We start from the raw sequence: 24,248 nt of genomic DNA on the forward strand, positions 1-24,248 counted from the left end.
AGACGTAACACAGAGTACAATATTTGAGTTGTGCATTGTTTGTTCTTGTGAGTGCAACAGCTGAGCTGAGTTTCAAGTGTAGCTTTATTTAAATAAGGGATGGTGTACAGGCAAGGGTCAACAGGAGCCATGGCGAGGAAGGAGATAATAATCCAATAGACAGTCCAAAGGTAAACACACAGGCATACTGGAACCGAGAAAACACTTTGAATTGCACACTAAAGAGTAGAACAAGACTCTGCAATGTGAGAGAGATCATTCATTAATTTTCCTTCAGCTTAGTCCCTTAATTCACCAGAGGTCGCCACAGCGGAATGACCGCCAACTTATCCAGCATATGTTTTATACAGCGGATACCCTTCCAGCTGCAACCCAGTACTGGAAAACACCCATACACACTAGTTCATGTACATACACTAGGGCTAATTTAGTTTATTCAATTTACCTATAGTGTATTTCTTGGGAAACCAGAGCACCCGGAGGAAACCCAAAAGAACATGCAAACTCCACAGAGAAATGCTATCTGAACCAGCCGGGATCGAACAAGCGACCTACTTGCTGTGAGGCGACAGTGCTAACCACTGAGCCACCGTGTTGCCCCTGGAGGGTTTATATAGTGGGTGTAATCTGTGTGAATAATCTTCAGCTGTGTGTGTTTCTCTGCCAGTGCAAATTGTTAACAGCTGTGGTTTTGCATTGCTGCAAAGCGCCATGGTAAATGTAGTCCAGTTGAATAGCGAGTAGCACATACAGCTCGCTGGAATGCCCTGTAATGAGTTTTGTGTACACTCCAGCAAATGACTGTTGCAGTTTCTGACTTTAATATTATTTTCTTAGGGTGAGCCGTGCATAATGGGTCAAAAGCAGATCTACATGAAGCGTCGGCCTGGGAATTATTGTATGGTGGGATGGGACAACTCTAGGATCCTGTCTGCTGAACCCTGCATATGCAGAGCACATGACTTTGAGTGGTGAGTTAACCAACGTAAACTAGTATCAGCAGATCATATATACAATTGAAGTCAAAATGATTAGCCGTCTTGTGAATGTTGTGAATTGTTTTTTTCCAAATATTTCCCAAATTATGTTTATCAGAGCAAGGAATTTTTCATGTTATTTCCTATAATATTTTTTCTTCTCAAGAAAGTCTTATTTGTTTTATTTCGGCTAGAATAAAGCATTTTTTAAATATAAAAAAAACATTTTAAGGCCAATATTATTAGCCCCCTTATTTGTTTTTGGTTATCTTCACAGTAATTATACAGTGATAGTCTAATAACCAAACCTTGCCTAATTAATATGGTTAAGCCTTTAAATTGTACCAGCTGAATACTAGTATCTTGAAAATATCTAGTAAAATATTATGTACTGCCATCATGGCAAAGAAGTATCTTCACTCCGTTAAACAGAAATTGGGGAAATAAAATACAGAGGGGCCAATAATTCTGACTTCAACTGTATATATTTTTATCCATTTGCTGCGACTGTTTTAGTGTATCATGAAGCCTGGCTTTGGCCACCACCAGAAAACACTCATAAAACTCATAGAAAATCTTAAGGTGCTTTCACACTTGGTTCAATTGCCTGGACCGTACCCAAGTTCGATTGTCCCCCCTTGCCACCTCCTCGGTTGGTTTGTGTTCACACTGTCTTTTTTCCTTCTGAACCCTGCGTACGCTTGCGTCATCGAGCTGCTGTTTTGTTTACAGCCGTTGCTAGGTGATGGCCACGCAAGCAAGCGCCGAAATGGAAAGACGTCCGCACATTGTGGTCATTCTGCTTTTACTGAAAGCTTTTGGTTTTGGACATACAGAAAGCGACTCTATCTGCTGTAAAAATATTATGCACATTCAGAACATCACATAGTGTCTGCAGAAGCTGTTTTTGGAGGAGACAAGCAGACATCACTGTGTATCACTGTATTTGCCCTGGCTCAGTCCCGGGCGTGTCACCAAGGTAAGAAACATAGTGTCTGCAGAAGCTGTTTTTGGAGGAGACAAGCAGACATCACTGTGTATCACTGTATTTGCCCTGGCTCAGTCCCGGGCGTGTCACCAAGGTAAGAAACATAGTGTCTGCAGAAGCTGTTTTTGGAGGAGACAAGCAGACATCACTGTGTATCACTGTATTTGCCCTGGCTCAGTCCCGGGCGTGTCACCAAGGTAAGAAACGTGACACACACACATGAAACACAAACGTTATAAAAGCAATAGTTTGTTGTACAGTTGGCAGTTCACTTCCATTATTTGGTACGATAGCATTCACATCTGAAGTAAACCGTACCAGAGTTCGCATAAACCGTACCCCAGACCACCTCTTTCAGGCAGACTCGGGTACGGTTCACGGGTTCGCACCTGGGTTCAGAAGACACATTCACACTTGCTAAACGTACCGTACTATGAAGTCAAATGAACCTGGGTGCGGACCAAAAGTGCTAGTGTGAAAGCACCCTTAGAAGTGTTACAGCAAACAAGACTCAGCAATGTGTGTGTGAGAGTAAAGTGTATTAATAGTCCTGGTAATGAGTCTTCACAAGCTTCAGCTGTGTGTTTGCAATCAAGGAGAGAACTGGAATTGGTGTGTGTGTGTGAGAGTGGTGCATGAAGGGGTTTGTAGTTCATAACAGTGGCAGATTTGTAGTTCTCCAGCAATCTGCAACTGTTAGATTGCTGGTGATCGTGGTATTGGTGATTTTTAAAATATGATTAATAGTATTATTATTATTATTATTATTATTATTATTATTATTATTATTAACCTTGTCTTTAAATACAAATATGATCTGATATCAAATGACAAAGTACAGTCTAGTCTGAAGGTCAGATTGACTGCGGTAATAGTTAGTCATTATAGTTATTATGGAGTTCTGGTAGTTCTAGTGTTAAACTGTTTAATTTACTTTAGACTGACTGTGTTATTAATTTGATCTGACTCCAATTAAACGCAGGTCTCAAATGTGGACTGATTATAATTATGTGCTGATCATCATTTTAGATGCGATCTTAATTTAGATATTTGATTACTATTATAGGTGTGCTCGCACTCGTCCATTTACCATTGGTCATGGTCTTACAGACTCGCCAGTCTGAACATAATCAGAGGTCTCAGGGTTAACTAACACCATTAAGTTTGGCTGCCACATCTCTGCTTGAAGCAAAAATAGAAGTAATGTGTCATGATTCAGGGCTCAAAAATAAAAAAAAAACTTTTTACTTGGAAGCACTGGGACTGCCAACTTCAGAGAGTTACAAGCTCCAAAGAAAAAAATTGGAGCTCTCACCAAAAATTATTAAACTGCAGTACTACAGGGTAAACATAGTTCCAGATCATAGTTATTATAGTATATTTACAGAAAATTTACAATACTTCTACTACTACTACTACTACTACTACTACTACTACTACTACTTCTAATAATAATAATAATAATAATAACAACATTGAATACTAAAAAAATATATAGATCATCATCATATACATCATTGTTACACATGGATTGGCCACCAGAGAGTCCAGTCTTTAACCTTATTGATAATCTTTGAGATGTGCTGGGGAATTATTAAACTGCACTACTACAGAATAAACAGCCCTGGATAAAATTAAGTTCCAGTTTAAAGTTATTATAAATTATTTGCAGGAAATTATAATACTACTGTCACGTTAACGTGATCAAAACAAAACAAAAACAAAAAGGTGTGGATCCAAGTGCAGATTTATTTACAGTGAAACAAACAAGGTGATCAAAAATACAAAGTAACAAACAAACGACAAAACCAGAAACTAAAACAGAGACAAGGCTCAGAAACAAAAACACTACAAACTAGACTTTGGCAAAAATACAAAAACACGATCAGGAACAGCAACTTGGAAATATCAGACTTACTGGGAGCAAGAAGACAAGGAAGACAAAGTAGACAAACGACGCGATGACAAACATAGGTGGAATGGTTGAATATATAGTCCAGATAATCAACGGTAACACAGAACAGATGAGATGACGGGTCAGTGTAAGTGTTCCTGTGTATGCGCGTGGTATGTATGGGAATGTAGTTCTTTCCTGGGACGCTGTAGTGCCTACAAAGTCCTAGTGCACTACAGCGCCCTCAGGTGGTCACTGACGGATGTGACAACTACTACTACTACGACAACAATGATGACGACTACTGCTTCTACTACTACTACTACTACTACTACTACTAATAATAATAATAATAATATTAATAATAACATTGAATACTGAAAAAATACCTTTAATCATCATTGTTACACTTGGATTGGCCACCACTTCCAAACTTTTACCTTATTGAGAATCTTTGCGATGTGCTGGAGAAGACTTTAGGCGTAAATACAAGATCCTTTATTGTAATTATTTGAATCCTCAATACAAGATCTTGGCAACATTTTATGCAAATCTGGATGGGAATAAATGTTTTGATGTTGCAGAAGCATGTTGAAATGATGATATGGCGAATGTCTGCCATTATCAAAGCTATTCGATTAATTATTCGAGTGTGCAGCTTTTTTTGACAGGCACTATATGATTGAAAATATATATTTATGGTTTGAAACATGAACATATATATTGACTATTTAAACTATTGTCATTTTCTGCAAATAAATGCTCTAAGTCATAATATTTTTATTAGAAATTTTTGAAGACACAATATTACTGTTTTTTTTTTTTTTTTTTTTTTTTATCAATTTCATACAAAGAATTCCAGCTTTAGACATTTTGTTATACACAATTTCTAAGGTCTTTACAAGTCGATAAAAACAACACATGTACACCTGTATTGTATAACAAGCAAATACGGCCCAGCACAAATTGTAAGTTAAATTGCGAAATACATGTTAAACCCTTTTGTCGTGGTTGTTGTTTAAGTTCAATCTTAAAAAACATGCCAACCAAACCCAGAATTTTATCTCAACCAAGAGTTTTATTCTCAATCCAAAGAAAGCACTAGTACTGAGTAAACAGTCTACTTCACAAATAATCAATACATGACCTCGGGCTGATTCTGTATGTCAGACTGTTAAAAAGATCAAGACCTCAAACTTCTTCAGATGTAAAGTGTTGTCTAGATTTACTCATGTACTGCGACTGCACAGCCTTCATGTTCAGTTCACTGGGATCTTTAAGCTGTTTTAAAAGATCTCTGAATAGACATAGCATTTTTTTGTAGCAGCAGGCCGGTTAACCCCATCCGTAGGGTCAGTGTAGGTGCTTTATTGAGGATTAGGATGCATAGAGACAGAAAATCCAGGACTTTAAAGCTTTTGAAGGCCACATGAGCTGAGAGAGGATGAGAAGATTGATGTTCTCAAAGTTTGTTGCTGTCTTTTAAAGTATATATAAATGCCCTGGGATGTATATTATTTATCACATTCACGCATAGATTGATATGTCTCACATTGATTTGTGTTGACTTTCTTCTGTTCTGTTTGGTAAAGTTAAGAGTTCGGTTTAATATTTCAGAAACTGTGTGGAGGGATCTGAAAATGCTTTCAAACGTATGTTATTTTTCTTCTGTAAATGCAAACAGTCCCCATGACGCCTCTTAAGCTTTTTTATGTGTCTTTAAATTTCCAGTACTTTGATTCCAGTGTTGGATGTTTTCATATTATTTTTTAACATTTATTTGTACAAAATAAAAAAAGGACTTATTAAAGTGAAGATCCCCCTGTGAGGACTCTCGTTCTAAAATATGATGGCAGTTAAGGATATTTTTTTCATGTATTTTAATGCAAATACTGCATTGCCTAGTTCTATCCTAAAATAAACAGGATAGACAAACGAACAAACAAACAAATAAAAGATAAATATAGATAGATAGATAGATAGATAGATAGATAGATAGATAGATAGATAGATAGATAGATAGATAGATAGATAGATAGATAGATAGATAGATAGATAGATAGATAGATAGATAGATAGATAGATAGATAGATAGATAGATAGATAGATAGATAATGAATAAATACAAATTTTGTAAATAAATAAATAGATAAATACAATTAAATAGTAAAATGAACAAACTAATAAATAATTCATTAAATGAATAACGATAGACAACATAAACTGCATAAAATAAATAGCATAAAATAACATAAATAGTTAAAAATGAATAAATATATAATACTAATAATAATATAAACAAATTAAATAATTAGAATAATAATAACAATAATAATAATAATATAAATAAATACATGTAAATAAATAAATAAATAAATAGATAAAATAGTAGCAGTGTTTGCTTATATACATACATACATCACAAGACAAGAAAAATTAACAAATAAAAATATAAATAAATGCAGCAGCATTTGCTTATATACATACACTGCATTAAAAAATAATAAAAAATGTTAAATTGTTAAATATTTGGTAAAATAATAAATAAATTAAAAAATATATTTTTTATTGCATGTTTAAAATGAAATTATTTATTCAATCATTATTGCTTTTATTACTTTTACATTAATAATAACATTAACAAAATTAATAACAGCAATAATAATAATAATAATAATAATAATAATAATAATAATAATAATGATGATATTAGAGTGACTTCTGGATCATGTAAGTGGAGTAATGAAGCTGAAAATGTATCATTTAAATCACTGAAATAAATTATTAAATTAAATCATAAACTATATTTGAGCAGTTATTTTATAGTGTAATAACATTTCACTTTTTTTTTTTTCCTGTATTTTTGATGAAATAAATGCAGCCTTGGTGAGCAAGAGAAGCTTATTTTAAAACATTTAATAATCCCACTGACCCTAAACTTTTGACCGCTGTTGTATAATATGCATGCGCACAGATACAAAACACCATCATTTATAAATTTTCATAAATCATTTTTTTTTACATTTTGTACTTTGCAGAGTTCAATAATGAAAACTAAAAACATTTATAAAGGCATATTTATCTGTTATTGCAAACGGAAGCTTCATATAGTTGTGTTAATTAATCAAACAAACAAATAAACAATGAAAAAATACCATTTTACTGTACCCTTCTCCTCCAAATCCACCTTGATTTTGGCACATATCCCTAATGTTTTTTTGCTGAAATTTCACCCTCTTCTTTCAGAGTCTGTCACACTCGCTGATTATGAATGTCAGAGCGAGGACATATTTAAAGAATTCCTCTGACATCTCTGATTGGCTAAGACTAGAAGCTCGCCTACATATGAATAGAAGCTCCGCATGGAGTCACTTCACGCTGTGTGTGATTATGCATCTGCCATTTTAGGGTTTGCTGAACACAGGTGATCCTCCTGAACTTTTCTCATTTTAATCATTTTTCATTTCTATGTATGTATTTATATACAGTTGGGGTCAGAATTAATAGCCATGTTGAATTATTAGTCCCTGTGTATATTTTCCCCCAATTTCTGTTTAACGTAAAGCAATTTTTATAAACACACTCCTTAACATAATTGTTTTAATTACTCATTTTTAATAGACGATTCTTCTATCTTCACCATAATGGCAGTAAATAATATTTGATTAGATATTTTTTCAAGTTACTATAATTTAGCTTAAAGTGACATTTAAAGGGCACCTATGATGAAAATAATATTTTGTAAGCTGTTCGGACAGAATTGTGTTGGTATAGTGTCTCCACAGTCATATTGGAGTGATAGAAGCACAATAAATATTATTATTTTTATTTCCTGATGTTAAAATAGAACTAAAATCCCTCCCATTTTGAGGCTGAGCGCAATATGGTGTAGAAATGCGGTTTCCCTGCCCACCGAATTGATTGACAGCTGCCTATTAGCATGTTTCCATGTATAATCATATCAACAACACAGGATGTGCGCAAAGCAAATGGGATTAAAAAATCTGTTCACTCTGTGATCATTAGTCATCATGAAATGTGATCCAGAATGAGTTTTACAAGTTGAAAAACTATTTAGTGCATGTTTGTAATGAATGACGGTGATTTTACCATCACACCATTTCACCACAGCCACATAGTGTCAGGACAATTATAAAAGAAGACATCAATTCATCAATCCTGGTTTGTGGACTTTAAATCATGTTTATTTTGTACATTAACATAACAGATATTCATACAGCAATTGATATTAACGTGCATCCTGTCACATTTGTGTGGGAAAACAGTGTGTGTGTGCTTTGTAACGACACTGTGTGTGACTCATCGTTGCAGAAAGGCTTGAATTAACTCCACAACAAATCCATCAAATAATCATTGGCAGCATTCTTACTGTAGTATTTCTCACAAATGTCATGCGAGATCTGTTTCCTTCATTTCTGTCACTGTGCTGTTTATCTGACACAGCCCAGGCAGGGATTGAGGCCCACTCTGACAGGCACGTGGGTGGGGAGAACTAGCATTAAAGGCACAGGTGACAAAAACAGGATTGTTTTCAGAGTAGAAAATTCCAATATTCTAATAGGTCTAATAATTAATCTGCCGGGTTTTTTGAGCTGAAACTTTACAGATACAAAAGAAATCTTAATGAATTCTTGAAAATGGGGTAAAATAAGAGGGGTCTGGATGTAGACCTGGTGCAGTGCAATCTGAGCTGTATCTAATGCTTTTTAATGGGCTCACCTAACCCCACCCCTAACCCTACCACTCACAATGATGTCACTCACTCCATTGTCTGGATATTGCATCGCTGAGTGATGCAATCTTAGCTTGCATCATAAAGGCTGCATCCAGATACTATTGGGTAAAATAGGTGCCTTTTAAAGATTTTACTAGGCAAATTAGGTTAATTAGGAAAGTTAGAGTAATTAGGCAAGTTATTGTATAAAGATGGTTTGTTCTGTGGACAATCAAAACAAAATATTGCTTAAGGGAGCTAATAATATTGACATAAAATGTGTTGTGTTTTTTTTTTTTTTTATATAAAAACTGCTTTTATTCTAGCCAAATTAAAACAAATAAGACTCCAGAGGAAAAAAAAAATATTACAGGAAATACTGTAAAAATTAGGCTGACACGGTGGCGCAGTAGGTAGCGCTGTCGCCGCACAGCAAGAAGGTCGCTGGTTCAAGTCTCGGCTGGGGCAGTTGGCATTTCTGTGTGGAGTTTGCATGTTTCTCATTTCCTCTGGGTGCTCTGGTGACCCCCACAAGTCCAAAGACATGCGGTACAGGTGAATTTGGTAAGCTAAAGTTGTCCGTAGTGTATATGTGTGAATGCGAGTGTGTGGGTGTTTCCCAGTGATGGGTTTCAGCTGGAAGGGCATTCGCTGCATAAAAAAACATTTGCTGGATAAATTGGCGGTTCATTCCTCTGTGGAGACCCCAGATTAATAAAGGGACTAAGCTGAAAAGAAAATGAATGAATGAATGAATAAATGAATGAATGAATAAATACTGTGAAATTGTTCTCTATTAAAAAGAACTTTAAATAAAATCAACTCAAATCACTTTTATTGTCACATCATCTGCAGCATGTGTGCTATGATGAGTGAAAAGCTTTGGACATTAGTTTAAAAAGAATAAAAATGAAAGTGGAGGCCTGTATATCTGTAATCCCAGAAAACTGCTTGGTTACACAATCATCACGGATAACAATCCGCATTTGAATTTTGCACTTACGTATTCCTGCCAGACTGTTTATATCTTTACACCGTTACCTCTGCCATCACAGCAATCTTCTCTTGAGGACTGTGATAAATCTGTAATTCTGCTTCCTTCCTATAGCTGTGCCTTTAGAGCCGTTTATATACACAGTAAAAGCTCCTGGCCGGAGCCACAACACATAGTTTAGAAGGAAGCATTTATTTGCTTTTCCATCAGGGAAAATTACTATGCTTTAAATTATTAAACTTTAAAAAAGGAAAACCAAAAAACATGATTTTATTTTTAGCTGCTTATATTATTATTTTGCGTCAGATGGAATTACTGTATTATAAATGAACAGGAGTCAAACCTACATATGTCACATGAGATTTCAAAAAAGTGAGTTAAACACAATTTTTTTTAAGATACTGATGATTATTATGTTGCAATTATTTAGAAAGAAAATAAAAATCCTTATTAACAGGTTTCATTTTTCAGTTCTTTTTTATTTTTATTTAGGGTTAGGAAATGGAATTATGGCACTTTCATAGCTTTTCTGTTGACTTTTGATATTGAAAATCTAACTCTTCTGTTGTCTTCTGTTGATATGTTATGTGTTTGAAACAATATGTTGTAGAATAAATATTAAATGAGAAATAAGTCTGTGAATTAAGAGGAAAAAGTACTGATATTTTATTACCAGGTTTTCATACCATAATTACAACACAAACATAGACAATAGATCACTTTAAACTATTTAAATATGTCAATAAAAGTCACTTTTTCAAAATTTTAACATAAAAAGTTTATGGAGGAAAAATCAACTCTAACCCATTGAAAAGTGTCACACTCACCAAAAATAATAATAATAAAACATATACAAAAAAGATGAATCCAATATGCATATATCTCTTTATTGATTGGAGATCAAAAATAATAGTGCAATAGAGGGCAAACAGTGAATATATGTGTGAGCAATAGACATGGCAGAATTGTGAGCCGATAGTGTCCAATAGTAAGCCGAAACCATTCAAAAAGACCACATAACCCAGATATCCCACCAGAGTCCTGACAAGACACAGAGTAACATATCCAAGTAATAACAAATTAATAAAGCCATCCCAGGCTCATTTTAAAAAAGTAGTCCCGTTGACGTTTCTGGAGACAGCGAAATATGTCCCGGGAGGTATGTATTTTTGCAGAATCTGCGAGAGGCCATTGTGTGCGCTTTTTTAGCTCAAATGTTCTTGTGTAAACCCACCAGAGGTCGTTGTCGACCGACTGAATGATTGACTGGGCAGCCGGCCAATCGACTGACCCACCCTCCTCCTTCCCTAAACCCAACCAATTTTACAGATTGACCCGCCGACCCACTTACTTTCCTTAACTCAACCAATGGTTTACAAAAGCCGTCTAGAAAAAGCAAAGCCCTCATCTGATTTTTACCACGTTTTCGGATTTTACCATATTCTCACCCTGTTGTTCACTCGTTAATTTTATTTTTTAAATCTGTTTTTGTCTTACCTGATTTCTGTAACCGCTCGAACCCAGTCGTCGTCGTCAACACCTCTCTGCGTCCTTAGTCTGCCGACGTACATGACAAGCTAACTGGACAAGCTGGTTGCGGCGGGAAAGTCCTCCACACGGAGGTAAGCGGTCAGCCGATAAGCACCAAAAGGAAAGACGTCTAACCGCCCCCTATCGTTTGCTTAAACATTAAATACAGCCATACGTACCTCTGGCTACAATGGCGGTCTTCTGAAACGTCCACAGGACTTCATTTTCAGGATGAGCTTGTGTTAAATGAAGCATAACCTCGTGACAACATAAGACAATAGAAGTGTGCGCACACCTACAGACAGAAAAAAGCATAAAGGAGAAACAAACAAAAAACAAAACAAAAAAAAATTAAATCTGTGGAGCAATAAACTGACTCAGGTTTTGTTCGAATTAAAGATGTTTAGTAGATACTCATGCAGTGTAACAATAAACTCAAATGGTCAAAAAAATGTGTCACTTTCGTATCCCATAATATAACTAAAAACAGTCTAATAAAGGTGGAGCAAACCATCACAAACAAAGGAGTAGGGGTGAAATCAGCAAATGCACATGACTAAAGATATCAATATTTGTAAACTGTACAGGTATTTGAGCACTATTAATATATTATATTAAATCAAATTATGGTTCTTACAAACAGAAATCACAAAATACAGAAAGCTGTTAATTTACAGTATGGAGATTTTTTTTACAATGATGATTTTTTTAAGTACAAGCAATTTATTAAACTTGGAAGAGTTTGGATTAGTTTTGCCATAACAGAAGTGAATAATTAGGTTTTTGTTCCAGCGCAGACAAATCTGTTTTTATTTATTTATTTTTTTTCAACAGATTTAATTTAGATGTTAATTAATTCAGAAATTTTTACCCAGTTCTGCTTTTTATCTTAATTTAACCAAGCACAGCCAAACTTTGGTGCCTTATTTTCTGTCATCGAGCCTCATTTGTTTCTGAATGAGGTCAAACTTTAGCAGTGCAATTTATGCACATTAATTCACACATTCGTCGACCAATCAATTCATATTTCATATGTTCTTTGGTGATAGAAAAGTCTCTGAAAAACACAAGTTTGCTAAATTTGCAGCAAAATCACAAATACATTTTAATTTGTTTTGAAGGGGGAAAAAAACAACTTGCGATATGATATACTGAGTAATTACTTGGTGGAATATAAAATGTTGTCTCCTATACAAAAAAAAAAAAATAAATACATAAAAACAAAACTAATCTAATTACTTGCATTGTTTGGTGGCATAAGAATTAAAAAGTTCTTCCAGTTGCAGATATAATAAATGTGGGGCTGAAAGAATCATTTAGAAATGCAAAGAGTGAAACACTATTAAAAAATATTTCTCTTTATAGACCATTTTTTTTTCAAATAATAGCATTATGACCACAGTTAAGACTTATATATATATAATATGATATACAATAATATAATATACAATAATATAATAAAATAAACCTTTAATTAAGCTTTTAATCCTAACTTTAAGCCAAATACTAGTTTCTTGCAAAATAACTAATAAAATACACTCAACGGCCACTTTATCAGGTACACATTACTAGTACCGGTGTGGTCTTCTGCTGCTGTAGCTCATCTGCCACAAGGTTGGACGTGTTGTGCATTCAGAGATGCTCTTCTACATACCTCAGTTGTAACGAGTGTTTATTTCAGTTTCTGTTGCCTTTCTATCAACTCGAACTAGTCTGGCCATTCTCCTCTGACCTCTGGCATCAACAAGGCATTTGTGCACACAGAACTGCCACTCACTGAATATTTTCGCTTTTTCAGAAAATTCTCTGGAAACCCTAGAAATGGTTGTGCGTGAAAATCCCAGTAGATCAGCAATTTCTGAAATACTCAGCCCATTTGGCACCAACAATCGTACCACGTTCAAAGTAACTTACATCACCTTTCTTTCCTATTCCGAAGCTCGGTTTGAACTGCAGCAGATCGTCTTAACCATGTCTACATGCCTAAATGCATTGAGCTGCTGCCATGTGATTGGCTGATTTGCATTAATGAGCAGTTGGACAGCATATAGCCCAGCAGGACTGGTCGGGAAGTATATTATGTACTGTCATTATGGCAAAGACGAAAAAACTACTAATTTGTTTGTAAAAAAAAATCCCCATTCTGAGTTGTCCATAAAAAAAAAAAATAAGCGTGTATCAATAACATTAGGTCAGCCAAAACCAAATAAATACCATGTCCATATACATCAACATGCTAAAATGACTTCTCCAATTTTCATGCTTGAAACGTTGTACGCGGTAAACATTAGTACATTGACAATCAGAGCTAAAGCACACAAAACACCTCTTAAAGCTGAATGTTATCTGAGAGCTGGATTGGAACTGTTCGTAATTAAAAAACCCTAACGCCTGATGCCAAAAGCGACCGTGTGGTCTGCTGGGTTTTGTTTTTTTGCGGATCAGTAATTAATTGATAAATCAAAGTCACCGGTGATATATGAACAGACACTTCACTTCGGCAGGTTCCAGAGGCTTCAGGGAGCCCGGAGAATCGAAAGACATGCCATACAGTTTGAAGCCCGCAGCTCTCAGAAGCAGAGAAAGACATTTGTCATCCCAGAATTAATGCATCTCAATGGCTGCAATTGTCTCGGGGGCAAAAATGAGGAACATGCTAGGATCGTGGATGTGCCGCTGTGCGTCAATGGTTGTACGGATATAGTTATAGGCTTCCAGAAATGTCACAAACCAGATCTGAACTCGCCATGACCTTGGTTGAATGTAGAGAGATGCACTTGTACTTGATGTATGGTTATTAATGATGGATGTCTCTAATGAGCTTAAAGGGGTAGTTCACAGAAAAATGACACACAAAAATGAAAAATGACTGACTTTAGTCAGCCTCAAGTGGTTTTTCACATTTCCTATGTTTCTTTTGACTGTTAAACAGTAAAAAAGATATTTTGAAAATGCTGAAAACCTGTAACTATTGACTTCCCTTGTGAGAATAACAAATTCTTTGAGGGTTACATGTTTGCAACATTTTTCGAAATAGCTTCTTTTCTATCTACATATGTATTTGTATCTAATAGCTTATCTATCTATCTATCTATCTATCTATCTATCTATCTATCTATCTATCTATCTATCTATCTATCTATCTATCTATCTATCTATCTATCTATCTATCTATCCATCCATCCATCCATCCATCCATCCATCCATCCATCCATCCATCATTTTATTTGTCTGTCTGTCTGTCCGTCCGTCCGTTTGTCGGTCCATCCATCCATCCTTCCTTCCTTCCTTCCTTCCTTCCTCCCTCCTTCCTTCCTTCCATCCATCTATTCATTCATCTATATATCCATCCGTCTATCTGTCTATCCATCCATCCTTCCCTCTTTCCTTCCTTCCTTCCTTCCGTCGGTTCGTCGGTCTGTCCGTCCGTCCATCCGTCTGTCCATCCATCCATCCACCCACCCACCCACCCACCCACCCTTCCTACCTTCCTTCCTTCCTTCCATCCATTCATCCATCCATTCATTTATCTATCCATCCGTCTATCTGTCTATCCATCCATCCATCCTTCCGTCTTTCCTTTCTTTCTTCCATCGGTCCTTCCGTCCGTCCGTCCGTCCGTCCATCATCTATCTATCTATCTATCTATCTATCTATCTATCTATCTATCTATCTATCTATCTATCTATCTATCTATCTATCTATCTATCTATCTATCTATCTATCTATCTATCTATCTATCTATCCTCTTTTGCAGTGATTATGGTTTTGAGAGGAGAGGAGATGGAAACTGTCTGCCGGCGTTTTGGTTCAACCCTTCTATAGTGTCTCGAAGCTGCAGCCAAGGGCAAAACTTCCTCAACAGCACAGGGTAAGAAAAATTTACCATACTTGCACATAAGGTTTATTTTCTGTCATGGTGGAGTTTAACTTTGCGCGACGTCACTGAGAGCCGATAGCTAAATCTGGCCTTCAGGCACAATTACTAGGCTATTTCAATGAGGACTCACTGTACCATAGGGTTACAGTGTATATGGGTATTAAACAAAGCTAAAGACGGATTAAGACTGACCCTATTGTATACGCTACTTTAGCAGTATTACTTTAAGACTGTATATTGTATTACGGTTGACTATTTCTCTTTTTTTCATGTAGTTCTAGTATTACAGTTTTTCCTCAGTGGCTTTGGTGCATTTCTCACAACACTATTTACATTTGCACAACAGTTCATGCATTTCTCAAAACAATTGTTGCAAACTGCAAAACCTAGTTGATAACCTGCAAAAGCGCATCACTTGCTCAAAATGGATAGCTCATCACTAAAAAGCAAGCATTCATGTCAGTGAAAGTGTCAGTGTCATCAAGATGAAAAGTCCTGACACCATTGTTTATGAACAAGAACAAGAAGCTAAAAACTAAGCTTATATATACACACACACACACACAGCGGGGGAAATAAATATTCAAGTTTTCAACACAATTTTCTCAGAAAACATTTTTTTATTTCTAAAGGTGCTGTTGTAAAAATATTGATGAGTCTGTTTGTTTTGTCTATCCAAACTTATCTTTATTTAGCATTTTCTACTGGATTTAAGTCAGGTGATTGGCTGAGCCAGCTTGATTTTCTTTATTTGAAAGCATTTTAGAGTTTCCTTGACTATGTTTTGGATCATTGTCTTGTTGAAATGTCCACCCTGGTTTCCTCTTCATCATTGTGCTAGTGTAGATGTTGAACTGAAGCAGTGAATATTCATATACAATGATGAATGATGAAGAGCGTTGCTGAAGAACTACTGAGATATTTCAGCTGCTGTCTGGGCTTTCACTGCCTTTCTACACCACCCTTTCTTCATGTGTTCAATACTTTTTTTCCTGTGTCATTTCATTTTATTACACATAACTTAATCTGTAAACTGATTAGATTTGGTTTCTTTTTAAACGTGGATTTCAAGTCAACAGCACCCTTAGAAATATGTTTTATGAAAAAAAATGGTGACGTGTAACATTTATTTTTTTATTATTTCACTTAAAAAATATTTATTTATTAATCAATAGAAATAAAAAATGGGATATATAAATAAAGATTGTTCTAAATATGTATATATTTTTTTCATAACTGTTGCAAATTGTATAATCTCTGGTATAATTTTGAGATAATTTGTAACCCAGTGATCTCTTTTCAGAATTAAGTCAGAATTATTAGCCCTCCTGTGCAATTTTAATCATTTGATTTTTTTTTTTTACTTCAATTTCTGTTGAAGGAGAGAGTATGTTTTAACACATTTTTAAACAATAGTTTTGGTAATTAAATAATAAAATTTGAACAAAAATTCACTGCAATTTCTTAATGCCATGATGACAGTAAGTAATATTTCACTAAATATTTTTCAAGATCCAAAAGTTTAGCCTAAAATGCGATTTAAAGACTTAACTAGGTGAATTAGGTTAATTAAGTTCTGGAGCCAATCAAAAAAATAAATTTTACTTAAAGTGGTTGATATTATTGACCTTAAATGATTATATATATATATATATATATATATATATATATATATATATATATATATATATATATATATATATATATATATATATATATATATGAATCAGCTTTTAGTTATTCTAGCTGAAAGACACTATTTGTAAAGCAATTTTAATCAGACAAGCACTAAACCAATTTGCTTTTGTGGCTAATTTTAATTAAGCTGTGGCATGATTTAAACTTTCTTTGCTGATGAGCCGCACAAGCCATATTGACGTGAGCAGGTTTTAAACTTTCTGTAGACCGTGGCGTCTGTCTTTACGACAACTTTCTAGACAGGCAATCCATACAAAGAGACCGAGCCGGACAGATAACACTGTGTAATGGAAAGACTTCATTTGAAGCTCATTTAAAAGCAACATCGGTCAGAAAGCATGTCCATTCAGAGCAGGAGTGCAAAATTACAGACAGGGAAAAAGACAGAGGAAGAACAAGATTATCATTTTCTGAGATTGTGTCAGAGCCGGCACATGAATTGTGGCCAAAACCAATTCATTCTTCTGAGAAAAAAAAAAAAGTATATATATATATATATATATATATATATATATATATATATATATATATATATATATATATATATATATATATATATATATATATATATATATATATATATATATATATATATACTTGAGCTGCTCAGAATGGAATTTTTATCCAATAGAATAAAAAAATACAGTGAGCGTTCAGAAAATTTATGTGTTTAAATAGGTAAATGCCAATGAGTTTCATAATATCATAATATATATATTTTTTTTTTATGATCAGAGTCTTACCTTTCTCTTTACTTTTTACTTAAAAAAATTATAATAAATAGAAAAAAAAAAAAAAAAAAATATATATATATATATATATATATATATATATATATATATATATATATATATATATATATATATATATATATATATATACTGATTAAATAAATGTGTTTACTACTTCCAGCTGCTCAATCAAACAAATGACGGAGAAAAAATGAGCAATTTAAAAATGAGCATTGTTAAAAACATCACCTTCCATAAACAGGCTTAAAATACGCTCAGACTCTTATTTTGAAATGCATTCACTACTTCTACTTGATCGATAAAACAAAAGAAGGACTTTTCAAAATTATTTTAAATATGTTACAAAACAAACACCATAGCATTGTCATAATTGAGCAACAGTGTTATAAAATACACTCAGACTCTTATTTTGATATGTATTTACGACTTACCAATGCTCAGTTAAACAAATGAATGAGAATGAATGAACACAGTAAAACATATGAAATATATTATATAATACAAAAATATCCTTATTTTTAAACTATCATCATCATCTTTCCATAAACAAGCCTTATATACACTCAGACTCTTAATTTGATATGTATTTACTACCTCCAGCTGCTCAATTAAAAACAAAAGAGGGTGATGGGCTGTTACAGCCATTTTAAATATATTACAACACAAATGCCATAACATTGTCATAATTGATCAACAGTGTCATAAAAACCCTGAAACACACTCAGACTCTTATTTTGAAAAAAACTTTTATTACTTCCATCTGCTCTGTCAGCCAGATTGGGGCGATACTATGCACTGTTAAACACATGTAAATTGCATTAAGATTCAAATATCATTACGTAAATCGATAATAAATCATAAGCAATTACTTGACTCTTATTTTGAAATCTACTTCTTTCAAATGCTAAATTAAACAGCTGAGGGAGATTTAATCATTATATTTAGCCTAATCACAGTTCCTGTTTCTTAGGGCTCAACTTTTAAACCTCTGAAAACAATATTAATACTTCCAATATACATTTAAAGATACTTATGATTTAAATGTTATTATTTAAATCAATAGTAAATCATAAATCATGAATTTATTACTTTCAAATGCTATGAGGCAGGTTTATTCACCGTATTAAGCCAAATCACAGTTCATGTTTCCATGGCCTCATATTTTAAACTAGGTGTGGCCAACCCTGTTCCTGGAGAGCCACCTTCCTGCAGATTTCAGTTGCTACCCATATCAAACACACCTGAACCAATCAATTAGGACCTGAACACCATGTAATAATTACAGGCAGGTGTGTTTGATATGGGTTGCAACTGAAATCTGCAGGAAGGTGGCTCTCCAGGAACAGGGTTGGCAACCCTTGTTTTAAACCAATAAAATAATAATTAAGACTTTTATTATACATTTAATAAACTTAAGATTCAGATATCACCATGTAAATCAACAGTATATCATAAGCAATTACTTGACTCGTATTTTAAAATTTAATACTTTCAAATGCTAAATCAAACCTATGTGGAAAGTTTAATCATCATATTAAGCCGCATCACAGTTCTTGTTTCCAGTTCTTGTTAAACCACTGAAAGTAATAATTGACACTTTCATTATACATTTTTTATTCAATTCACCTTTATTTGTATAGCGCTTTTGCAATGTAAATTTTGTCAAAGCAGCTTCTTAAGCTACTTAATTTTCAAATACCACAGTAAATCATAAGTAATTAATTGACTCTTATTTTGAAATTCGCTTCTTTCAAATGCTTAGTCAAACAAAGAGGAACGTTTAATCATCGTAATTGATTCTCATTTTGAAATGAACTTCTTTCAAATGCTAAGTCAAAAAGAAGAGGAACATTTAATCATCATAATTGACTCCTATTTTGAAATTTACTGATTTCAAATGCTAAATCAAACAGATGAGGAGTGTTTAATCAACATAGTTGACTCTTATTTTGAAATGTACTATTTTTAAATGCTAAGTCAAACAGATAAGGAACGTCTCATCATCATATTAAGCCGAATCACAGTTCTTGTTCCCTCAGCCCCAATATTTAAACCACTGAAAACAATAATTAAGACTTTTATTATACATTTAAGCTACTTGAAATTCAAATAACATTATGCAAATCAATAGTAAATCAAAAGCAAGTTATTGACTCTTATTTTGAAATTGACAACTTTCAAATGTTAAGTCAAAGAGATGAGGAACTTTTAATCATCATATTAAGCCAAATTACAGTTCCTGTTTCCTCGGCCTTAAACATTAAACCACTGAAAGCAATTATTGGGTCTTTTATTATATATTTAATATGCTTAAGTGTCTTAAACTGAATTTAGGACCACTTTTTTGTTTGCAAACACCCCAAACGCATTTACTACATAAATCTATATTTAATCACAAATTTTAGTGGAAAAGCCTCTTGTTTCAAGGTAGTTTTATGTATTTATTTATTTATTTATTGTTTGTTTGTTTGTTTGTTTGTTTCAGATATCGTAAGGTGGTAGCCAATAACTGCACTAAAGGTGTGAAGGAAATGTACACGGCCAGAAAACAGCAGTGTCCGAACCGCCCGCCACGTGGTTTAGTCCTGACAACACGTGACGAAAAACTCACAGCAAACATGGGCAGCAATGTGACCTTCCTGGTGCGACTTGAAGAGGTAAGAACTGAACATGATCAGATTTATTGATCTGGTCATTTAAAGCTCAGTATGGCCGGAAGCTGCAATTATGGCCTTGATGTTGAGTCAATACCTGAATTGTAATTACTACAGTTGGTGTATGTGACAATGTGACTACTGTTTTTTTTTTTTTTTTAATTTGCAAAGATCTGATAACACTTGTTCCATATTCTAAATAAAAAAATGTGATTTAAGGGTCTAGGAATGAACAGCTGGACAAAATAACATATCACCTATTGTAGGCCTAGCAGTATGCAAAATTATATTAAGATTACAGATGTTACTGATAAATAACAATTATAATTGGACGTTAATTGCCATTATTACACATTATTAATGGCTGTTTAAGCGATTATTATACCAGAATGAGTGTATAATCACTAGTCATATCATTGTAGAAAATAGCTAATTTCATGTCAGTCTTAAAAAAAGATACAACTACAGAATAGTTAAGCTCTATATAGGAAAACATTCAAAACTATTTGGTCATTTTGGATTGAGATGCTAATGGTCTAATCCAGTTCAGTGATCTATGCTAAGCTAAGCTAAAAGTATTAGACCCAGAAATTGTCTGGATGGATTTAAAAATGGTCAAACTAAACTGTTTAACTCTAGGAGAGTTGTAAAATAAGCAAATTTAAAAAAAAAAAAACAAAAAAAAAAAGTGGAGAGTTCCTTTGGAACTACCAGAATTCTTAAACTACTAGAATTACCATAGTCATTCTGATCGTTCTCATATAAGGGATATTTACATTCAAAGCTTCTATTGAGATTTTAAAATTAAGCTTTGAATGTCTGTCATCATATTGAATTAAGTCTTCACCCTAAAAATAGGATCTTTTAGATAATACATCCTATAAAGGTATAGTTAGGCTACATAAGAATACACAGAAATGTCAGCAACTCCCTTTCATTTTCACTTACTCAAGCAGACGAGAAGGCTTTTTCACAACACTGAATATGCTGTTTAGACATATCTGAAGTTAAATTATGTTTTTTTTTTTTTTTTTTTGCTATCAGAAATATTTTTGATAGCAGGAAGTTGTTAGGCAACAGAGGCATGCGTATTTAAAATCATGGGGTAAAGTAACAGACACTGAAATCTTAGTTCTAAGGTAGAAATAATCATAACTATTTTGTGTTTTGTAATTTTAATAAAATAACAATGTCGGAAGAAAATAAACACATATTTAGGAAAAGCCGGGAAATTTTAGATATGTGTGTTTTATTACAACAAAGTTATTTAATTGCAAAAATTTAAAACGGTTAAAATAACCTGTCAACATCCCCATATACATATAGAGTCACAATTTAAATTATTTCACAATATAAGAGTCACAGTATAATAATTAGTAGTTTTTTTACTTTTATTTTACTTTTATAGTATAATTATTAGTTAGTTTTCATAAACCACAGTGAGAGACCTATGCCTGACCTGGTGAGTTGGATCCGCTGGCATGAGGGAAAACTGGACAGCCCTGGCAGGCCCAAACGTATTGTGAGGGTCATCTGGGATCATCTAGCTGAACTTTAAGTCAGAGGGTTGTTCAACTCTCAACTCCGGAAGAGCTTTGACTAGATCCCGATGGAGGCTGGAGACAAGTCCAAGTGGTCCATGTTCTCTGACTCCATTGTTGATGTGCCAGTGAGGAGCTGTGGCCGTAAGGTCTGTGGTGCCTGTTGAGGCGGCAATCCACAAACCTGATGGTGGACACCAGAAGCAAGGGTCAATACATTTCTACTCTCACCTATGGTCATGAGCTTTGGGTCATGACTGAATGGACAAGATCTAGGATACAAGCTACCGAAATGAGTTTCCTTCGCAGACCGGCAAGGTGCACCCTTATAGATAGGGTGAGGAACTCTGTCACCCGGGAAAAGCTTGGAGTAGAGCCATTGCCCCTCCACATCATGAAAAGTCAGCTGAGGTGGCTTGGGCATGGTTTTGGAGGCCTCCAGGATGCCCATCTTAGGAGGTGTTCCAGCCAAGTCCCACCGGGAGGAGGCCTTGGGAAAGACCCAGGACACGCTAGAGGGACTATGTTTACTCAGCTGGCCTGGGAACACCTCAGGATACCCTCGGAGGAGCTAGAGGAAGTGTCTAGGGGAGAGGGAAGTCTGGGGTTCTCTCCTAAGACTGCTGCCCTCGCAACCCGGCCCCGGCAAAGCAGATGAAAATGAATGAAGGAATGAATGAACAAGTAGACAAGTCTTCCAGGCCAGCCTGACTAAGTGAGACTATCATTGAGCTCTGAATGTTACTGTTTACACCCACGCTGGTCAGTTTGGCATTCAGGAACCTTCCCATAATTCTGCATTCTGTGAGCAGCGCTGGAGATCTGATGAAAAAAACTTCAGCCTGTGCAGATGGTTTGGTGTACAGCGGATGCGTATTGCAAGCCTGCTGGGGAATAGCTTTTCATTGAGGTGCAATGCACACATGGTAGCACATTCTCTCTCTCGGTTTCTTACACACATACATACGCACGCACATATGCACACTCATTTCAGGTAAAGTGTTTCTCCCTTGGCGTCTCACCATAGCAGAGTTGTCACATTACTGTATGATGAGATGAGGAAATGAGGGCTTATTCCTTTCATTAAGAGAGCGAGAGCTGGTAAAGGGTCTGTGTGTGTGCGTGTGCGTGTGCGTGTGCGTGTGCGTGTGTGTGTGTGTGTGTGTGTGTGTGTGTGTGTGTGTGTGTGTGTGAGAGAAAGAGAAAGAGAGATAGTGAGATGGACTAACAGTTCCAGCTATTTAAATTCATGAGGGTCAGAGCCGAAGCTGTTTCTTAGACCAATCAAATGGACCTTAATATTTAATGCCTTTAAGGTGAAACAGGTTTTTTATTTCATTTTTAAATATTATTCATTCAAATAATATTATATTATATTATATTATATTATATTATATTATATTATATTATATTATATTATATTATATTATATTATATTATATTATATTAATCATATTATATTATATTGTATTATATTATATTATATTTTATTATATTATATTATTTTATATAATACAATATTATATTATATTATATTATATTATTTTATTTTATATTATATTAATCATATTATATTATATTGTATTATATTATATTATATTATATTATATTGTATTGTATTGTATTGTATTATATTATATTATATTATATTATATTATATTATATTATATTATATTATATTATATTGTATTGTATTGTATTGTATTATATTATATTATATTATATTATATTAATTACATTATATTATATTGTATTATATTATATTATATTATATTATATTATATTATATTATATTATATTATATTATATTATATTATATTATATTATATTATATTATTTATTTTTGTGAAATTATGATTATTATAATGTCTTGTTTAGTTTTTGGTCGATGTCAGAAGTAATTTTTTGTTAATTTTATGCTAATTTTATGTCTGCTAATTTTATGTCGGCCTTTGTATGTGATGTAACTACACAAGAGTCAAGCTCTAAATAGGAAAAACAATTTGGTAATTTCGGATTGAGATGCTAATGGTCTAATCCGATTCAATGATTTATGCTAAGCTAAGCTAAATGTGTTCCTGTCAGACCCAGAAATTGGCTAAATTGATTCAAGTAATGTCAGAAGTAATAAGAAAACAGTAGGGATGTAACGGTATTGTAAATACCGTCATACCGCAATATTAAATTTTTTCGATATTACCGAAGTCGCATGACTCGGTAAAACTATAGGTCTTCTGAGAAAATTTGCTCAGGCGAATGAAGCGAACGGAAGGTAGCTGGAACTTCATTTCCCATCAGCCCCGGCGTGGCCATAATCCTTTGCGGTCTGTTGTCGCTACAGATCCAGTAATGCGGAAATGGAGTGTGCTGCTAGTAGCGGAGATGAAAAAAAGATGGAAATGATCGAACCTAAAGCGGGTGTTGTCGCCGCGCGCGTGCTGAATAGCGGTGCTGTCGCGCGCGTTCTGATCAGCTGTGTTGTGGCGCGCGTATTGTAAAGCGCCGAGGGGGGGTTGAGCGCGCATACTCAAGAGAGGTGTTATCGCGCGCCTACTGAAGGGCTGGACTGGACGGAGGTTGTGTCGCGTCGCGGGGGCACTTTTGA

The 24,248-nt window shown here is 34.3% G+C and overlaps 1 protein-coding gene across 2 annotated transcripts in view; it reads left to right on the forward strand.

Moving 5' to 3' along the window:
• The window catches only part of sorcs3a (sortilin related VPS10 domain containing receptor 3a), a 412,976-nt gene that overhangs the window by 346,312 nt on the left and 42,416 nt on the right, over positions 1-24,248 (forward strand). Inside the window, exons 16-19 of one of the 2 annotated variants that reach the window (XR_012408181.1) lie at positions 838-971; positions 14,876-14,989; positions 19,934-20,186; positions 20,491-20,765. Coding sequence is in view for 1 of the 2 variants with exons in the window: in XM_021477188.3 (XP_021332863.2) it covers positions 838-971; positions 14,876-14,989; positions 19,934-20,105 (420 nt within the window). In the remaining variant the exon portion in view is untranslated. Of the gene's footprint in view, positions 1-837; positions 972-14,875; positions 14,990-19,933; positions 20,187-20,490; positions 20,766-24,248 lie in introns of those variants that run through there. The other variant, XM_021477188.3, reaches the window with a different exon arrangement.

This window comes from Danio rerio, chromosome 1, assembly GCF_049306965.1.
Source record: "Danio rerio strain Tuebingen ecotype United States chromosome 1, GRCz12tu, whole genome shotgun sequence".
Lineage (NCBI taxonomy): Eukaryota > Metazoa > Chordata > Actinopteri > Cypriniformes > Danionidae > Danio > Danio rerio.